This window comes from Pollicipes pollicipes, unplaced genomic scaffold (genome assembly GCF_011947565.3).
Source record: "Pollicipes pollicipes isolate AB1234 unplaced genomic scaffold, Ppol_2.1 Scaffold_3216;HRSCAF=3773_pilon_pilon_pilon, whole genome shotgun sequence".
NCBI classification, from domain to species: Eukaryota; Metazoa; Arthropoda; class Thecostraca; order Pollicipedomorpha; family Pollicipedidae; genus Pollicipes; species Pollicipes pollicipes.
This window is the reverse complement of record NW_023596251.1, coordinates 5,986,579-6,003,903: the sequence shown is the minus strand read 5'-3', so window position 1 is coordinate 6,003,903 and position 17,325 is coordinate 5,986,579. Positions and strand designations below refer to the sequence as shown.

Genomic DNA, 17,325 nt, shown 5'->3' with positions numbered 1-17,325 from the left:
ACAGGCTGACAACTGGCCTACGCCTCGCCTAGGACAGGCTGACAACTGACCTGCGCCTCACCTGGAACGGGCTTACAACTGGCCTACGTCTCACCTGGATCAGCAAAAAATGCCTCAGGCAAGATATAAAAAAGGTTACAGTGCCAACTGCATGTTGATCGGTTCTCTTAACCACATCTTCGTTAACGCAGATAGATCCATCTTCCCGCACTACCTACCGAGTCTCAGAATATCAGAGCCTTTTCAGACCCTCTCACGCAGGGAGATCCACCTTCCCGCACTACCTACCGAGTCTCAGAATATCAGAGCCCTTCAGACCCTCTCACGCAGGGAGATCCATCTTCCCGCACTACCTACCGAGTCTCGGAATATCAGAGCTTTTCAGACCCTCTCACGCAGAGAGGTCCATCTTCCCGCACTACTCGTCCAGCCTATCTCTTTTTTGTACACAGCAGCTCCTCCCACGGTATAACTACTATTCATAAGCTCATCTCTCGTTACAAGCATCGCCCATAAGCGCATCCCCCACCATCGCCATCGTCCATAAGCACATCCCCCACCATCGCCATCGTCCATAAGCACATCCCCCGGCATGACTATTGCCCATAAGCTTATCTCCCGGCATGATCATTGTCCATAAACTTATCTCCCGGCATGACCATTGTCCATAGGCCCATTTTCAGGTATATCCGTTGTCCGTAAGCACATATTCAGATATATCCGTTGTCCGTAAGCACACCCTCAGGTAAAGCTGTAGTCCATAAGCACCTCCCCGCTATAAACGTCGCCCAAAAGAACATCCTTAAATATAGCCATCGTCCATCGTCCGTCCACTGTCATACATGAGTACGGTGGCCATACAACCTCTGTCCATGAGTATCTTCCTGATAAAATCCTCTACAAGCGCATCACCAGGTGTGGCCTGATCTCATAAGCACCTCCCTCGACATAACCATCTTTCACAAAGCACCTCCCTCTCGTAAAGCCACCGCCCACATGCACGTGCCCGCGGCACGCCTCACCTCGTTGCCCAGTTTGTCGGGCGTGTCTGGCGCGGCCGACGGCGGCCGACTGCGGTCAGGCACGACCGGGGTCTCCAGGGTGTTGGTGAAGCCTGGTGGCGGCCGGTACACGCGCCAGTACGCCCGCTCTTGACTCTCCGACACGATCTTGTCCCCCTTCTTGCGGTCTTTAGCCATCTTGAGCTGGCGGCGGGCAGGCAGTACCGGTGTCACGGTCAGACTACAAACGGCTGGTGTTTTTTGAAACCTATTTGCCGTTTTATTTTTTAATCCGCTCACGTATATATGACTAGTCGGTGATAACGCACAACCTTGCTCAGGTTCTATGGCACATTTCATCGCGGTCAAATACGTTGGCGCAGGGTGTGTCTCAGCAAAACGCCTCAAATACCACCTTGGTTTGATATCCGGACAGCGCCAATACGAGCCGTTGCGTGTCGTTCCACAATGCGGAGTTCCGGAGTTCTGAAGTTGCGTTCCGGAGTTACAGGGAGCGGCTCCAGCCAGACCGCGCCGAACTTGCGCCGACACTATACTAGACTAGCATAGTATGCTAGTATAGTGTAGTACTCTAATTTGGTGTGATATGCTAGACTAGTATAGTACACTTACATGTATATATATATATATATATATATATACATATCTATATCTATATCTATATCTATATCTTTATATCTATATATCTATATATATAGCATATAGTATCCTAGACAGATAAGTGTCCTGTCATATATCATGTATGGCGACGGCGGCGGTGAGGAGGGGGAGCAGTGCCCGCTCGTGGACGGTGAGGAGGGGGAGCGGTGCTCGTTCGTGGACGGTGAGGAGGGGGAGCGGTGCCCGTTCGTTGACAGTGAGGAGGGAGAGCGGTGCTCGTTCGTGGACGGTGAGGAGGGGAAGCGGTGCCCGTTCGTGGACGGTGAGGAGGGGGAGCGGTGCTCGTTCGTGGACGGTGAGGAGGGGGAGCGGTGCCCGTTCGTGGACGGTGAGGAGGGGGAGCGGTGCTCGTTCGTGGACGGTGAGGAGGGGGAGCGGTGCCCGTTCGTGGACGGTGAGGAGGAGGGGCGGTGCCCGTTCGTGGACGGTGAGGAGGGGGAGCGGTGCTCGTTCGTGGACGGTGAGGAGGGGGAGCGGTGCCCGTTCGTGGACGGTGAGGAGGGGGAGCGGTGCCCGTTCGTGGACGGAATCCACAACCGACGGTTCGCGTCATTAAACACGGGTAGAACGATCAGTGGCCACGAACGGCCGAGGCCCTGCGAGGAAGAGGATGGGCAGCACGCGGACGCGAACAGATCTGAAATCAAAGCCAACGACGGCACTCTAGATGTCTGTATCATTATAGGCTACACGTCACGCCCCTCCGGTGATGTAAAACTGTAGGCGAGGGTAGCTAGGTCCGCGTGTGAGGGTAGCTTGGTCCGCGAGCGAGGATCGCTAAGTCCGCCGGCGAGGGTAGCTAGGTCCGCGGGCGAGGGTAGCTAGGTTCGCGGGCAAGAGTAGCCAGTTCTGTAGGCGAGGATCGCTAGGTCCGTGGGCGAGGGTAGCTAGGACTGAGGCCGAGGGTAGCTAGGTCCACAAGCGAGATAGTTTGGTCTGCATGTGAGGTAGTCCACAGGTGAGATAGCAAGGTCCGCAGGCGAAGATAGCTAGGTTCGCCAGTTTACACCTTCGAATGGCGCGTTTAACGGAGATAAACTTGGTACTTAGTAGTAAGCACCTCTAACATTTAATCATGCAGCCCCGTGGGTCACAAGTAAAGGCTACGGCAGATCTGTTGCGTTCCTGAAGAATGCGACAGCATGTTGAGCAGCTGTTATCGGCAAAGAAACACGTACCAGATCACATTCCTCAAGGCGATGGATCTGCTTGTTTTTTTCTTCACGGCTTGGGTCCGCACACTCATATCGAGCAAATACAAGCCGTTTACGCTGCGTAGATCGCCTTGCTCACCTGACCAGAGCGTCCATTTGTGAGCGGGTGAGTGGACGAAAGGGTCATTTAACGGAAGAAGGATGGGAGAGGTCCCATATCTAACCTGCTCGTCCGCTTGCATAGCGACGAAGTCCCACTTCGAGGCCAGCGTCTTCTTCAGCTGGTTGTAGGTCTCCTGAAACACGCCAAAGTGACATCATTAAACGTGAAGACATTGCTTCTCTGTGGCCGCGTCACCCACTTTTATGGCGTATGCCTGTTGGAACAGTGTTCAATTATCACGTTGGAGACTTGGCGGGTGCGGCAGCGTTGCCACATGCGCGAGCGCTGGTGCTCAGCAGCTGCAACCGGCCAATGACCACGAACCAGTTCGCAGTCCTCCAGCCCGTGCTTCTGCTTGTTTTTTGATATTTTCTTGTGGAGATAGATGGCGTAGTCCGTGGAGTCCGGAACGTGATTTTGAGAGGGCCAATAGTAGGGTGTCTGGAACAAACAGGAAGCATGTCGTTGTACCGATGTTTGGCGGGTGAAACAGAAAATAGCAACGGAGTATTGGTGACAGCCCACATTTTACTCCTGCTCGCACATTATATTTACGAGGACGAAAGTCTGATTAATTTCTTCATCCACATCAGGGGCTTGTCAGAACTTCTCGGCAAACTTCTACGAAGTATTAAAAAAATAATCATTTAGTGAAAGACTTTTGTCTTCCCGACTATTTTGCTCTGCAGGAGAACTGAGGACAAGTGATTCTTGCTCAGAAGAAAAAGGACTTGTGGAGAGGCTGACGGTCGCCTTCCATTGACATCGAGAAACACAACACCTTCATTTTAATATGTAGAACTGCTGCAGCCGGCCGAGTAGTACGTCCCCGCAATCAGGCCAGTTCCCCGCTGCTGCAAAAACCCTTGCTGATTGTTTTGTCCGGCTAACATGTTCGCTATCTGACAAGCGTCTTCCCCCTCTCCCGCCTGTCTTCGTGGAACGCTAATGTTGTGCGACTTCCGTCCGCTCGTCACTAAATCCTGTTTCACCCCGCCCCTCGATAAAAAACGCCTTCCGCTTGGCTCCCACCTTCAGGAGCCCGATATTTCTCTGATCTATCAATCGCCGTGAGATTGAGCGCGAACGCCGTCGTATTTTCGCGTCGGCCCTCCGCCGGAAGCGAGAACACACGATTGCTCCGTTAAAGAACACACGATTGCTCCGTTAAATGGATCACGTCAGGGCCCATCCGGCTGCCCGGCCAGACCCGCTCTTCAGCCTTCCGTGCAGGGAAGGCCGCGGCAAATCGGATGAGAGGGAGAGGGGGAGGGGAGGGCAACACGAGCCGACATGTCGCAACAACCTGAGGTGTTGGATAAAGACGCAGTTCTGGTGATATGTGCCGTAGATGTTGTATGTGTAATGCAATGGGAAAATGAGAAACATTGTTTTACGATGATGATGCTATCGACAAACAAATGCATGCATGACGCCACGGGGGTTACGGGCCGTGCCGCGCTGTGAGGCCAGTGGTGCGATGTTAGGCCAGTGGTGCGTTGTGAGGCCAAGGGTGCGATGTGAGGCCAGTGGTGCGTTGTGAGGCCAAGGGTGCGATGTGAGGCCAGTGGTGCGATGTGAGGCCAGTGGTGCGAAGTGAGGCCAGTGGTGCGATGTGAGGCCAGTGGTGCGATGTGAGGCCAGTGGTGCGATGTGATGCCAGTGGTGCGATGTGAGGCCAGTGGTGCGATGTGAGGCCAGTGGTGCGATGTGAGGCCAGTGGTGCGATATGAGGCCAGTGGTGCGACGTGAGGCCAGTGGTGCGACGTGAGGCCAGTGGTGCGATATGAGGCCAGTGGTGCGATGTGAAGCCAGTGGTGCGATATGAGTGGTGCGATGTGAGGCCAGTGGTGCGATGTAAGGCCAGTGGTGCGATATGAGTGGTGCGATGTGAGGCCAGTGGTGCGATATGAGGCCAGTGGTGCGATGTGAGGCCAGTGGTGCGATGTGAGGCCAGTGGTGCGATGTGAGGCCAAGGGTGCGATGTGAGGCCAGTGGTGCGATGTGAGGCCAGTGGTGCGATGTAAGGCCAGTGGTGCGATGTGAGGCCAGTGGTGCGATGTGAGGCCAGTGGTGCGATATGAGTGGTGCGATGTGAGGCCAAGAAGCCGTGACAACAGCACTCTTGCATCAGCAGCAAACGTCTCCACGGGGTGGATGACTTGGATGAAATTTGGCGCCTGCCCCCACAGCTTCAGCGAGGAATTTGGTATTTGAACTTCGGTGTTGCACAATGAGAAATACATCCAAAATGCGTTCTGTTCCATCTAAAAAAGTCTCGCAAGTTCTCTGCCTCCACCGATCGAATCTGAATTTATCACATCTGTGGAATTCTGCCATACATCTGGCCACGACCAGGCGTCCAGAAGCGGTCATACATCTGGCCACGATCAGGCGTCCAGAAACGGTCACCTTGCGAGCTTCGGGCACACAAAGCGGCGCGGTCAGCCCTCCGGCGGAGCGCCGTCTCTGGCCACGCCCGCGCCTCTGAGGCCGAGTGCGACCGGCCGGGCTCGTGGCTTTCCGGCAGCTATTCGTGGCTTTCCGGCGGGCACTGGCGGCTGATCCCATCTGGCGATCAGCGCGGCCGCTTCTGCTCCGGCCGCCGGCCGCCCGTCACTGCCTGGTCGCAGGCCTCAGGGATGACGTCGGATTTAAAAGCTTCCGGGACCCACTGACAGCAAGAGCCGTCAGCGATGTCGCCGGCGCTGGGAAGGGACGTCGCCGCCCCGGGAGCGTGGGGTTCGCAAGGTGCCTGACGTCGGAAGGGGATCTTTTACTAAGGATCTGGTGTTCGCTCTGCGCCACCAAAGGAGCTCATTCTCCGATGAAAACTCCGTGGTGGTGGTCGAACTGAACGATTTGCACAGATAAAGCGTTCAAATAGTTCAGGTTAAAACCAATGTCCGAACACCGCTCTCGTATGTTTTCTCAGTTGTATCAAACGCCTTTCAAGGCCTGCTCCAGAAGCAGCGCCCTCGTCTGCTGTAGCTGGTTCCGAACACCCGAAGCCTCACCACGCCGGCAGAGCAATTCCAGTTGAACGGATAATTCGGGCTGACAAGTTGTAACGCCGCGTGTAATGCAAACTGGCAGCTACCCGCAGGAGACCCCTGGCACCTCCCCCCCTCGCCACCCCCCCCCCCCCCCTCCCCTCTGCCCCGCCCAGCCCCCTTGTGACCAGCTGGCAGCTAAACGTTTGTGGCGTGCCAATTAATCGAACGCCATCTCTTGAAAGCAAACACACACAGTCCGTACCAAGGCGGTCGGGTATCCAGCCATCTGCCGGCTGAGCGACTGTACCTTTGGTGACCTTTTATGACCTTGACACGACAATGGCCTGCGGCCCCTGGCGGTCGTCATAAAACGTGTAATTTCGCTCCTGAGGTCAGCTGACATCGAGTGCAATTCTCGACTTCATCGGACAGAACGGTGAGAATTTGTGAATGACATCAAGTCCACGGCTGAATCAAACCGGGTTGGGTTCTATCGCCTTTGGAGGCCTGATCGGACGAAGCCAAAGGCACGGCGCCAAGCTTGCGCTATACACCGGGTGGAATTTGAGTCGGCTCCGGGTTCATCAGTGTCGTGTAGGCACAGTGTATCCGACTCTTTAAAACCTCTCAGATGATGGAAATTGACGGTAAGTCGCATTAATCACGGAGGAGTCGCCTCAAATAGAAAATCAGGTAGCAGACTGTCCTAACAATCTAGCAGCTTAGATACACGCCATGTAAACACTAGCCTACAATCAGCAATCGACCCCGCTCGCGGGGAACCAAACACAAGTCTACAATCGACCCCTTTCACGGCGAACCAAACACAAGTCTGCAATCGACCCTGCTCACCGGGAACCAAACACAAGTCTGCAATCGACCCTGCTCACGGGGAACCAAACACAAGTCTGCAAGGAGTGGCTTCTAGAGCGGCACCCGCAGTGCCAAACTGAAGTTTTCCCGCCAAAAATAAACGGCTCAACCGCGTCGTTAACCGACAGCTGTGAAAGATCTCTTGCCTATAGCGTTATTGATTATGACTTCATTTTTGGGTCATGACGTCACCCCCGACAGGCATCACTGACCTGGAACCGGTAGAGAGAAGAGTCGTCCTTGACCTGGAGAGTCTTGGCGTCTCCCACGGGGAAGAAGTAGCCGTGCTGACACAGCAGAGAGGCCAGGTGAAGGGCCTCGCCTGCGGACACAGGACGCCACCTGTCCAACCGCTGGCTGGTATGTGCGTCACGCCAGCTGGCTCTTTAGTTAGTGTGCTGACATTAGAAGACAATACAAATGTTACGAAAGTCTTGTGTTGATGTGTTATCTCCAAAGCGATTCCAGAAAGCATTCCCGAATCACTCTCCGATAAAATTTCCAAGCTGAGTGCACTTCCGTTGCCCGGAGATATTTCGTTTTTTTTCTTCTAGTTTGCCAGATAGGCAAAGCTATGTTTTACCTATTGAAGCTGCAGCGACACAACTCTTAACATAGCAAATCAATAACCGAAAGTATACGAGCACCGACGTTCCACACATAAGAAACGAGATGCCATGCATGCCATTTCTGGATATGCCGTTCATATAAAACTATCACAGATATGCATTTGTATTTGCACTGGGCATCTTTCGAATGCATCCTTGCATTGCTCGTTCAGATGACGTTGGGATAAACATACTGGTTAAGCACAGTCTGGTGCATGCACGACACCCCTGACGCCCAAGCGCTAAAACTCGGATGATGTCAATATAACCTGCTAGTCATGTAGTACTGGGGTTTATAGCACGCCCAACAATGCTATGAAATACGACTAGACGGTAAAGATTTCCCCTCCTTGTCGCCAAACGCGTGACCTTAGGTGGATTCGATACCACGTGGTCGTCGCGCCCCCAACTTAATTTGTCCGCCATTCACAGCGAACGGTGAGCGGCGCTGGCATTCTTGTATTTACAGGCTAACTCCCAACCTTTTGCGCGGACGTACTTCTGCTTTCAAAGCTCACGCTAAGCAGCGCTTGTTCTGTGAGCACTGACCCCACCATCCGAACTCAAAATTTCAGTTCAACGGGCACAGTTTTGTAGCGGAAGTTTTACTTGCCGCGACACGCGGCGCAGCCCGTCCTGCCACCTGAACTCCACCTGACCTTCACCTGACCCCATCCGATGTCAACCGGCCACTGCCAGCCGCCGCAGGCCATAGCAGTCAGGGGCATGTAGCGAGCGCATGTTGCGAGTCACACGCTCAACTGGCTACGGGCGGTTTGAGAGGCAGACGCTTTAGCCGATAAAGCTGCGGGTAACACTGCGGGTAGCACTGCGGGTAGCACTGCGGGTAGCACTGAGCCGCATCGACGCCTGCGTTATGCAATGATGTCTCATCATACTTTTAAATGCCGTGTCCCAACTCCATTACCGCGCCATGGAGTTGGGACATCGGTTTGCATCTCATCGCAAGGCTTTATCAAGGTTCTCAAAAATGCTTCGGGTTGTCAACAGCATTCTTCGATACGTTGTGGCCATTTTTACATGCACCGCCGCTGGCCCCGATGCGTACAAAATGGCGGCCCTCAGCGATCTGGTATGGCGTAGCACACGTGGGAGCCATGTATCAATTATCTGCACTAATATTTCACACTAAAACTAATTCATTTAATAGCCTCAATTATGTACCGAAATTCCCACTGCAATAGTCAATGCAGCGTGTTGCCACGAGGCAGCGCCACCTTCGTGAGCAGCCAACAAACACCATTGACGCACAGTCTGTCATGTCGATATCCCGCTAATGCGCCTGCCTTGTCCAACAGCGTAAACGCCTGTCTTTTGTTCGGCAGCTGCACTCTCACTGGCTGAGCCGACCAGCCTCGGCCCGGTCTTTTGATAATGCACTGTCCTGAGCTGGAACGTGTGACGTCAGCCAGGTCAGCCAGCCAGCTGACGTCAGCCAGGTCAGCCAGCCAGCTGACGTCAGCTAGGTCTTGTACAGATGCACTGTCAAAGGCGTAAAGGGAGTGTTTCACATTCACATGGGGTTCTGTACTGCAATAGCCATTTCAAAAAGCATTTGGTGCAGTTCAGAGCCCTAACCTTCCTCATGTCTAAGCCTTCTAGTCTCTGACCTACACACCCGCGAAGATGTACAGATGTACAGACTCACACCCGCGAAGATGTACAGATGTACAGACTCACACCCGCGAAGATGTACAAACTCCCGTGCAGACTATCTCAAGGTCACTGAGACATCCATAAAGTCATAAAAATACTGCCACCCAATTACTCACGTGGCATTCAAGGCCAAGAAAAATGCAACCGTCAAGTCGTCCACGTCTGACGTTCGTAAACACAGTGTCCCGGTACAACTGACACCCATTGGCTCTCAATCAGTGGTGTACAAGCAGTCCAAGTGGCAAACACGAATCGCGTTTTGTGCTAAATAATGTAAAAAGCAGGACATGGGTAAAAGTTATTACGAAAATAAGACCTGAAATCCAATAGCTTAAGAAAAGCGCAACAACCGAACATGTGAGTGTAAACAAATAACTTAAACTCACGGACAAATATTCAAAAGCTTCATGAGAATGGGGCAAAACACGAGGATATCACTCTATTTTCTTCAGCAAACACATCCAGCACCGCTACGGCAACCTCTCTACAAGTTGAAGTACTACAAGTGCGTGTTAGGGCGGCAATTTTGTACGGCCAGTGTGGCAGCATCTCTAACATCATAACAACCGTTCATGACATCGACAAACTATGACGTTTGAGGAACACGGATACTACGTAAAGAGCTGTGTGGTCTCGAGCGGTCTTTTCACTTAAAATAGTGCCCATAATTAGAAGTGAACTTCTGACATCTGATCCTTGCTTCCTCAATATCTCCAAATGTGCAACATTCCTTTTCACCGGCTACCACTGGTTTGCTCTGTCGTTGGGGTGGTATGTGGATGTATGAACATAAATGACACCTTTTCTAAATTAACGCGTTGTGCTTCTGTTAAAGCGTACAATTCATTGATGAATCTCCGTGAGACCCATCCGCTGGCATTATGCCGCCGTGCGTGCGCAGAAGCTACCGTCATTAGTCGCAGTCCATAGCTCAATTACCGATCATTTCACTCGCATCGGCAATGTATCGGTGACATCGGTGGCAACAATTTCGCACCCGCCAAATCATCGTAATCCCAATATATGGCCGTACATCTAAAAAACTTGCCAAACTTAACACGGAGTAAAGTTATCGCTGTTGATGTCGGCGTATGAGCCCCTTGCCCTGCCATTTTCCGGCAAGCCAATGATCTTTCACAGGTAACGAAGTTTTCCACAGCAGGACATAGCCCGACTTTTGAAAAAGGCCCATAAAAGTTGGAACGCAAACAACACGCCATAAATGTATTTTTAGTCTGCATCCGGTGGCAAAATAAGGTGCCGCTTGCATAAGCCATGCCACGCCGTCCACAGCTGCCCACTTCTGACAGGCGAGGTACCAACGGACGTAAATAAACCCAAACATGCGGCAGAAATCCTCGTTTAATATAGCGTCCCATTTTTCCGCAATATCGTGTTAGCATAGAGAGCACATGCACTTAAAGAATGTTCCTAAGAGTGTGACCTTAAGAGTGTGACCTTTGATCCCAGATGTGACAGCACCAGTGGCACGAGAGTCGACGGACTGACCTGTTTTACGAAAGGATTGAGACGAGATATGAGTATCACAGATGAAATAATTGTTCGACCTGTCCTCTCGCTAGGCGTTGTCGGTAGCTCCGTTAGTAGAGCACTGGGCTCGCAATAAAAATGACCTTACTTTGAATCCTAATATATACCTAGGCAAACAGTAAAAAGCGAATAAATATATTAAGTAAATCGATATAAATAAACAAATTAGCAATAAACACACACTTCCATTCAAAGGAAATGCCGGTTAGTGAATCACCGATAAATACAAGGATCGAGGATATTTCAGCGGGACGTAAGGCAACATTTCGTATCCGCCCTCGAGTTATAAAGAAGCGAGGCGTCATGTCCCAACAAGGCTGACTCCCGTTGTCCCGATGTCTGTGACGCTGAGCTGGCAGCTCAACGTCGCATTAAACTCCATAGGGGGCTGAGCTTGGGCCAACCAGCCAACCGGCACGCAGAAGGAGTGGAAAGACGGAGCTATTGACCATGGGAGAACTGTTTCCGTCCAATCGCTGTTGTCTTCATCGGGACCGGCTCAGTCCTGAGGGGGTTTTAAACGCGTCGCACTGGGTCCATACTTCTGCAATGCCCTCCCCCCCCAAAAAAAGCGTTCTACTAACCCATATACAGCAGGACACCCACATCTAACCCCGGCTCGGTGATCCCTCCCCGCAATATCACAGTCCTGGGAGCCCGCTCCGGATCGGTCAGCCCCTTCCAGCCCCCCCCCCCCCCCCGACCCCCCACCCCACCACCACTGCGCGAAGAGCGCGGCCAGCCACCTAGCGGTCGGGACACCCCCTGCCCACCATCCCCACCGCCACCTGCGCGGAGAGCACGGCCAGCCACCGAGCGGAGAGCGCGGCCAGCCATCGAGCGGAGAGCACGGCCAGCCACCGAGCGGAGAGCGCGGCCAGCCACCGAGCGGAGAGCGCGGCCAGCCATCGAGCGGAGAGCGCGGCCAGCCATCGAGCGGAGAGCGCGGCCAGCCATCGAGCGGAGAGCGCGGCCAGCCACCGAGCGGAGAGCGCGGCCAGCCACCGAGCGGAGAGCGCGGCCAGCCATCGAGCGGAGAGCGCGGCCAGCCATCGAGCGGAGAGCGCGGCCAGCCACCGAGCGGCCGCAAGGCTTCCGCTCGATACGCCCCGGCCGGCGGCTGGCCCAACCCGGTCTGCCACAGCCAGCGCTGTGCCCAGCTTGCGCTGTGCCCAGCATGCGCTGGCTGGCCCCAGCCGCCGCCAGGCACGTCCCGCTGGCGGGCGGTGTCCCCCTCCCCCCTCCCGCCGATGGTCTGGCGGCCGAGCGGCCGTCCCGACAGCGACGAGCTCATTAGCCCGGGGTCACGGGCCGCCTCGTAATGCCCGCGGCGGACCCCCAAGGTCACTGCTCCGGCCGTGTGCGGCGCGTGTCGTCGACCTGGTGACGCTATGGGGGAGAGGGGAGGGGACGGCAGTGACGAGACTAAGGACGTAGGGGATGGGAAGGTGGGCAGATGGAGGGATGATGATGCCAGAAATTGACACTGGGCCTGAAATTGCATGCGTGGCCAGAGCTGGTGCCTAACGAGTAGGCTAACATCAACAAGTAGGTTCATAGCACCCCATAGGACTGTCTTTTTGTCTCCTTTCAGTGCTCTGAAATATTCAATCTGCAGGTGTGCTGGAAATGCACAGTCGAGTATCTGTGCATTATTTCTTGGCAAAATAATGAAAGTGTTAACAGAAACGCTCCAAAGATGGACTACAAATCCATATATCCTGACAGTTAAAAACATTGTGCAACGCATATACTTAGGCTGCATATATACAAAATCGCAGCATTTCCCACTGGCTAACAGTCGCGTTTATGTCGCGTGTCAGTCGTTGAGTTTTGTGCCGTGATCTCTCTACCATGAATTTCTGAACTCAAGGTCTTGACATGGAACCAAATGTATATATAGGTCGGTATAGTAATGTAAGCAATAGCGTCGCTCGGTATAATGATGCAAACAGCCCGTACAGCCAACACTTAGCTGGTACGCAATAGTGATGTGAACATTTGGCGCCTTTTTCTGTCACAGCGTTAAGTAAGGTGTGATGACTCCCCATTTGCATAAGTGATAGTTATCCCGTCATTTTCAAATGGCTGAAATTGAGGACTGCTCTTGGAACTGGTGATATGGACTCGCCTAGAAATAATAAAGTTGGAGAAGCTAGCGTTTTTGGTGCGTCCAATCCACTCGAGTTTATTTCCAAAACAGAAAACAGAACAGCTACACAAGCTACTGAAATTGCGCTCAAAATATTTCCAAGTCGTAACGTAATGGTAAGAAATTACAGCTAGTTCGTTACGCATCGCAGCGCGCAACGTGCTCAAAACGTGAAAGTGCGCTGTGGAGAAAGTCCACGGACTGTGCGCCGTGGAGAAAGTCCACGTGACTGTGCGCTGTGGACGAAATGCAATTATTTATCCGCAATTATATTAGTGAATGCAATTATTTTATAATTATATACATATATATATATATATATATATATATATATATATATATATATATATATACATATATATTAATGCAATTATAATCCGCAATTATTTAGGGCAGATGATTACCCAAATCTTGCTTCCAGGCATATCACCGCCATATGCATTGAATATGCGTTTTGGCTGTTTACAGCCATTCCTCTTTGCAATCGCGTGCGTAGTAGACTGCATGCATAACTAATCTCTTTAACCACCTGCATCGATCGTCATTTGCTTGCCTTCGCCATCAAGCTCCATCAAAGCGCGCCCACATGGCTCAAACAATTCACGCCTGGCGCCGGAGCTACGAAATGGAGCTACGCGACGCTTGTGGACCGCTAGTCCACCCTCCTTTGGCTTTGCGTGACTCTATCATCTCCCGCTGTCCAAAGCCACTGCCGGCGGCGAAGTCCACAATATCGGACGACACGAGGGCATTGCAAACAACACCGCAGCGCCAGTTAATAACGGCGGGCGCCGGTCACCATAGCAGCGCCGATACGCTTATATGACCAGGTGACCCCCGCGCGACGATGAGTCTCCCGCTGCCGTTATCTACGCGCTGGCGAAGGTTAACTGACACACAGGGCTGCCCACCAGGACAGGGAGCCCCAAACCCCTGAGGGACTGCAAATGGCTTGCGGGGAAGACTGAGGTCAAGGTTTAGAGACATGGCTTGCCGTGCTGAACCACGCCTCGCCTCCGGACCGACACCTTCACTCCCGTGATTACGATGCCGGAAAGGCTGCTCATCTGCGCATGCCCCTAGTCATGTCATTATCCTCATCACACCCTCATGAGAGCCGAGGCAGTAAAAAGTTTCATAAGACGAGAATCGAACACCTATCACTTACCCCAGCAACCAACCATTGCACCACAAAGCTACTCACACATCGACTGGATCGCCGAGCATGCTTAGTTCCATATAAGGCCGCTATCCACCATCAATAGAGGAGCACACGCGCAGCGTCTGGGGAGGGAGCGGACGGGGACGGGGAGGAGACAGGAAAGGCGTGCGGTTCTCCCCGTGGTCGGCCGCCGGCCGGAGTGCCGCCGGAGCCGATCATAGGTCTACGGTCGCCTCCCGTTGGCGGTGCCGCCTCCGACGGAAAGATGGCTTATCGATTGCAGCGCCGACGGCGGCGGCGCGCGGCGAGAGCTGGCGCGCCGAGGACGTCCAGCGGCGTGGGACATGACGGCCTGCTTTGTGGGACATGACGGCCTGCTTTGTGGGAAATGTCGGTCCTGCTGCATGGGACGTGATAGTCCAGCTGTGTGGGATATGACGGCTCTGCGTTGTGGGACATCACGGCTCTGTTGTGTGGGACATGCCGGTTCTGCTGTGTGAGACATGGTAGCCGGTTGTGTGAGTCATGGCGGTACGGCTGTGTGGGCACGTGACGGTCGGGATGTATGGGACGTGGCGGTCTCGGTGTAGCGGGACACGACAGTCCGACAGGGTGGAACATGACGGTCGGATATGTGGGACATGACGCTCGGGATGTACAGGACATGATGGCCCGCTTGTGCGAGGACATGACGGTCGGAATGTAGGGGACGTGACGGTCGTCGAGATGCATGGGTACATGTCAGTCCGGTTGTGTGGAACATGTCGGTCCGGCTGAGTGAAACGAGACTGCTCGGTTTCGATAAAGCACCACGCTGTGCCTGTAGTAGGGCCATGACTGCCTGACGCTGGCACTGGTGGGACACGACGGCCAGACTGCACCTCTGTCAGAACCCGAGCAAACGGCGCCCGGTCAGGCGGCCAGCCCACCGCCGTTGCGCGGAAACACCGGCACGTCGCCGCTATCGAATCATGTTCTGCACTGGCCGGAGAGACCCGCGAGGCCGCCCCCCCCCCCCCCCCTCCCCGTCACAGACACTGGCAGCGTCGCCAGCAGGCCGGCCGGCGGCCACAGAGCCAGCCAGCTGCTCCCACAGCGGGTCAGCCTGCTGCCGCCCCAACAGCACATCCCGGAGGTGTTCGGGTGGCCGTTCGGTGACCGTGTGGTGCCCGGTCGTCTCCGTTCGCGTCTGAGCACCAGTCGTGGCCGCCCAGCATAAATCACTCGTCTTAATCCACTCACCCGGCGGCGCGGCCGGCTGGAGCCCCTTAATTGGCTGCTGGCGTGTCAGACCAGACCGGGGGAGGGGGCCGAGCAGGGGAGGCTCGCCCGCGCCCGGAAGAGGGCAGCGTCGGATCGAGTCACCTCGGACAGGGTCACTGCGGCCGGGGTCACCCTAGGCAGATTCACTGCGGCCGAGGTCACCCAGGTATGCAATGCTGGGCGGACTCTCCTGAGCGAGATCAGCCTGGGCTATCCAGGCCATCCCACGGCATCCCAGGGCATCCTTGAGAGTCACCACAGTTGGTCTTTACTTGCAGGCGTCATTCTGAGCAAAGTTGTGCTGGGCCTATCTGACCGGGCGGTTACTGAGGCGGTCAGCCGCCTGCCCAGTCATCACGGGTGGTGATCTTCGCGAAGTAATCGACTCGAGCGATACCGGTGCCGAGTTGCTGTTGTTATTTGGGCTTAAGGCTGCGTCGACATCCGCGGCCATTTTGCGCCCATCCTATTGCTGTGTAGAACTATGTTGTGTTAAAACAGAAAGGTTGCTATTGTAGGCTTTTCAGCGCATCCAAACAGCGCAAGTTGCAGAATGGACGGTCGCGACAGGCAGAGGGCAAAGCAAGTACGCTAGGGTGCCTTCAACCATGGCGTCAGAAGCTGCCGTAAAGGGGAGTATGCGACCGTGAAGTCGATGTCGCTAAACAATGTGAGAACTGCTCTGACGTCGATAGCGGGGTCCTCGCCTGTAAGTGAGCGCAAGGACAAGTTGCGTTGCAAATGACGACCAGAGTGGTGATAGCGCTCCGTGGCAAGGCGTGGGCACTGCACAACGACATGGGCGACGGACAGCGCATAGTCACAACGAAGACATTCCGGTGCTTGTCCTGCTGAAAGGATAAAACCTTGTGTACCGTATGTGTGACCTGTACGGATGCGGCACAGGCTTACCCCCCGCCTTTCTACTGCAATGAAAGGACCGCCACCCGCCTATGTTTGATTTCATAACCCTAGGTTTGTTCCGCGCATTTCCGTGGCCATCAGTTCTCCTCCGATCCCATGCCTTTTGCATGGGATCTATCTTTCTTTAAGGAAATGACGGTACCTGCCTAAAGTCAGAAAACGACGCTCCAAACGAGCGAGAGCGAGTTCCGACAGCTCCCTCCTTTGCCGCAGTGTCCGCCCTCTCCTTTCCAGTAATGCCGGCGTCTCCAGGCACCCAACAGAAGACAGCACGCTTCCCGATCTGTTCGAGGGATGCAATTAGTCGCATAATCCGGTCAACTAAGACGTATTCTGTTTTCAAATAATAGCTGGCTGGAATACTGCTTCAGGAGTCAGACAGAATAAGGAACCGTTTCCCTCGGTCCTACTCCGCAGAGGCATAATGCCTCCTTGGCTGCAAAAAGTTCAGCGATAAAGATCAAACAGAAAAGGGGACAATGTAGAACATTTCGTCCAGCTGTCACACGCCGCAGGGCATCCTGTGACTGCCTTAGATGTTGATCCATCCGTGTACATGCAGAAATACTTATCATAGTCGATGCACCTACGCTGGAGAAACTCGGAGCGAAACTCTTCAGCACTCGTCGATCTTTTGACCAGGGCATGGAATGAAATTTCGCAGATCGATTTTGGGAGGCCCCATGGCGGGAATAGTGGGCCTATCATACGAGTGACGTCTTTCCCTCTGATGTTACATTTTTGCAAACACATTTTGACCCTCACACACAAAGGCTTTGATGGCGTGGCATTATTACCTTCGAACAGCTGGATGAGATGTCGCGAAAAGATGCAGCGAAAGGTCGGATGTGCCCGAAACTGTAAAATCTTTAAGGCATACCGTGTGCAGAGCATTTCGCGTCGGAGTGACAGTGACAGTTTGTTCGCTTTCAATAGACTGAAGATCGGACTGGTTTTAAATGCCCCATTGGCAATGCGCACTCAATCGTAGTGGACTGTGTCAAGCGTGCGTTTCGTTGAAGTGCCTGCCGATTCGAAAGCTTGGCAGCCATATTCTAGCTTGAATCGGATCAGCGCCCTGTAGAGGAGAAACAGTGTCCTGCTATCAGCACCATACGTC

The 17,325-nt window shown here is 53.8% G+C and overlaps 1 protein-coding gene across 1 annotated transcript in view; it reads right to left on the bottom strand.

Moving 5' to 3' along the window:
• The window catches only part of LOC119090964 (regulator of G-protein signaling 7), a gene marked incomplete at its 3' end in the record, with an annotated part of 85,792 nt that overhangs the window by 8,816 nt on the left and 59,651 nt on the right, over window positions 1-17,325 (bottom strand). The window contains 4 exon segments of the mRNA XM_037213688.1: window positions 1,023-1,205; window positions 3,061-3,132; window positions 3,324-3,440; window positions 7,081-7,190. Coding sequence (XP_037069583.1) covers window positions 1,023-1,205; window positions 3,061-3,132; window positions 3,324-3,440; window positions 7,081-7,190 — 482 coding nt within the window.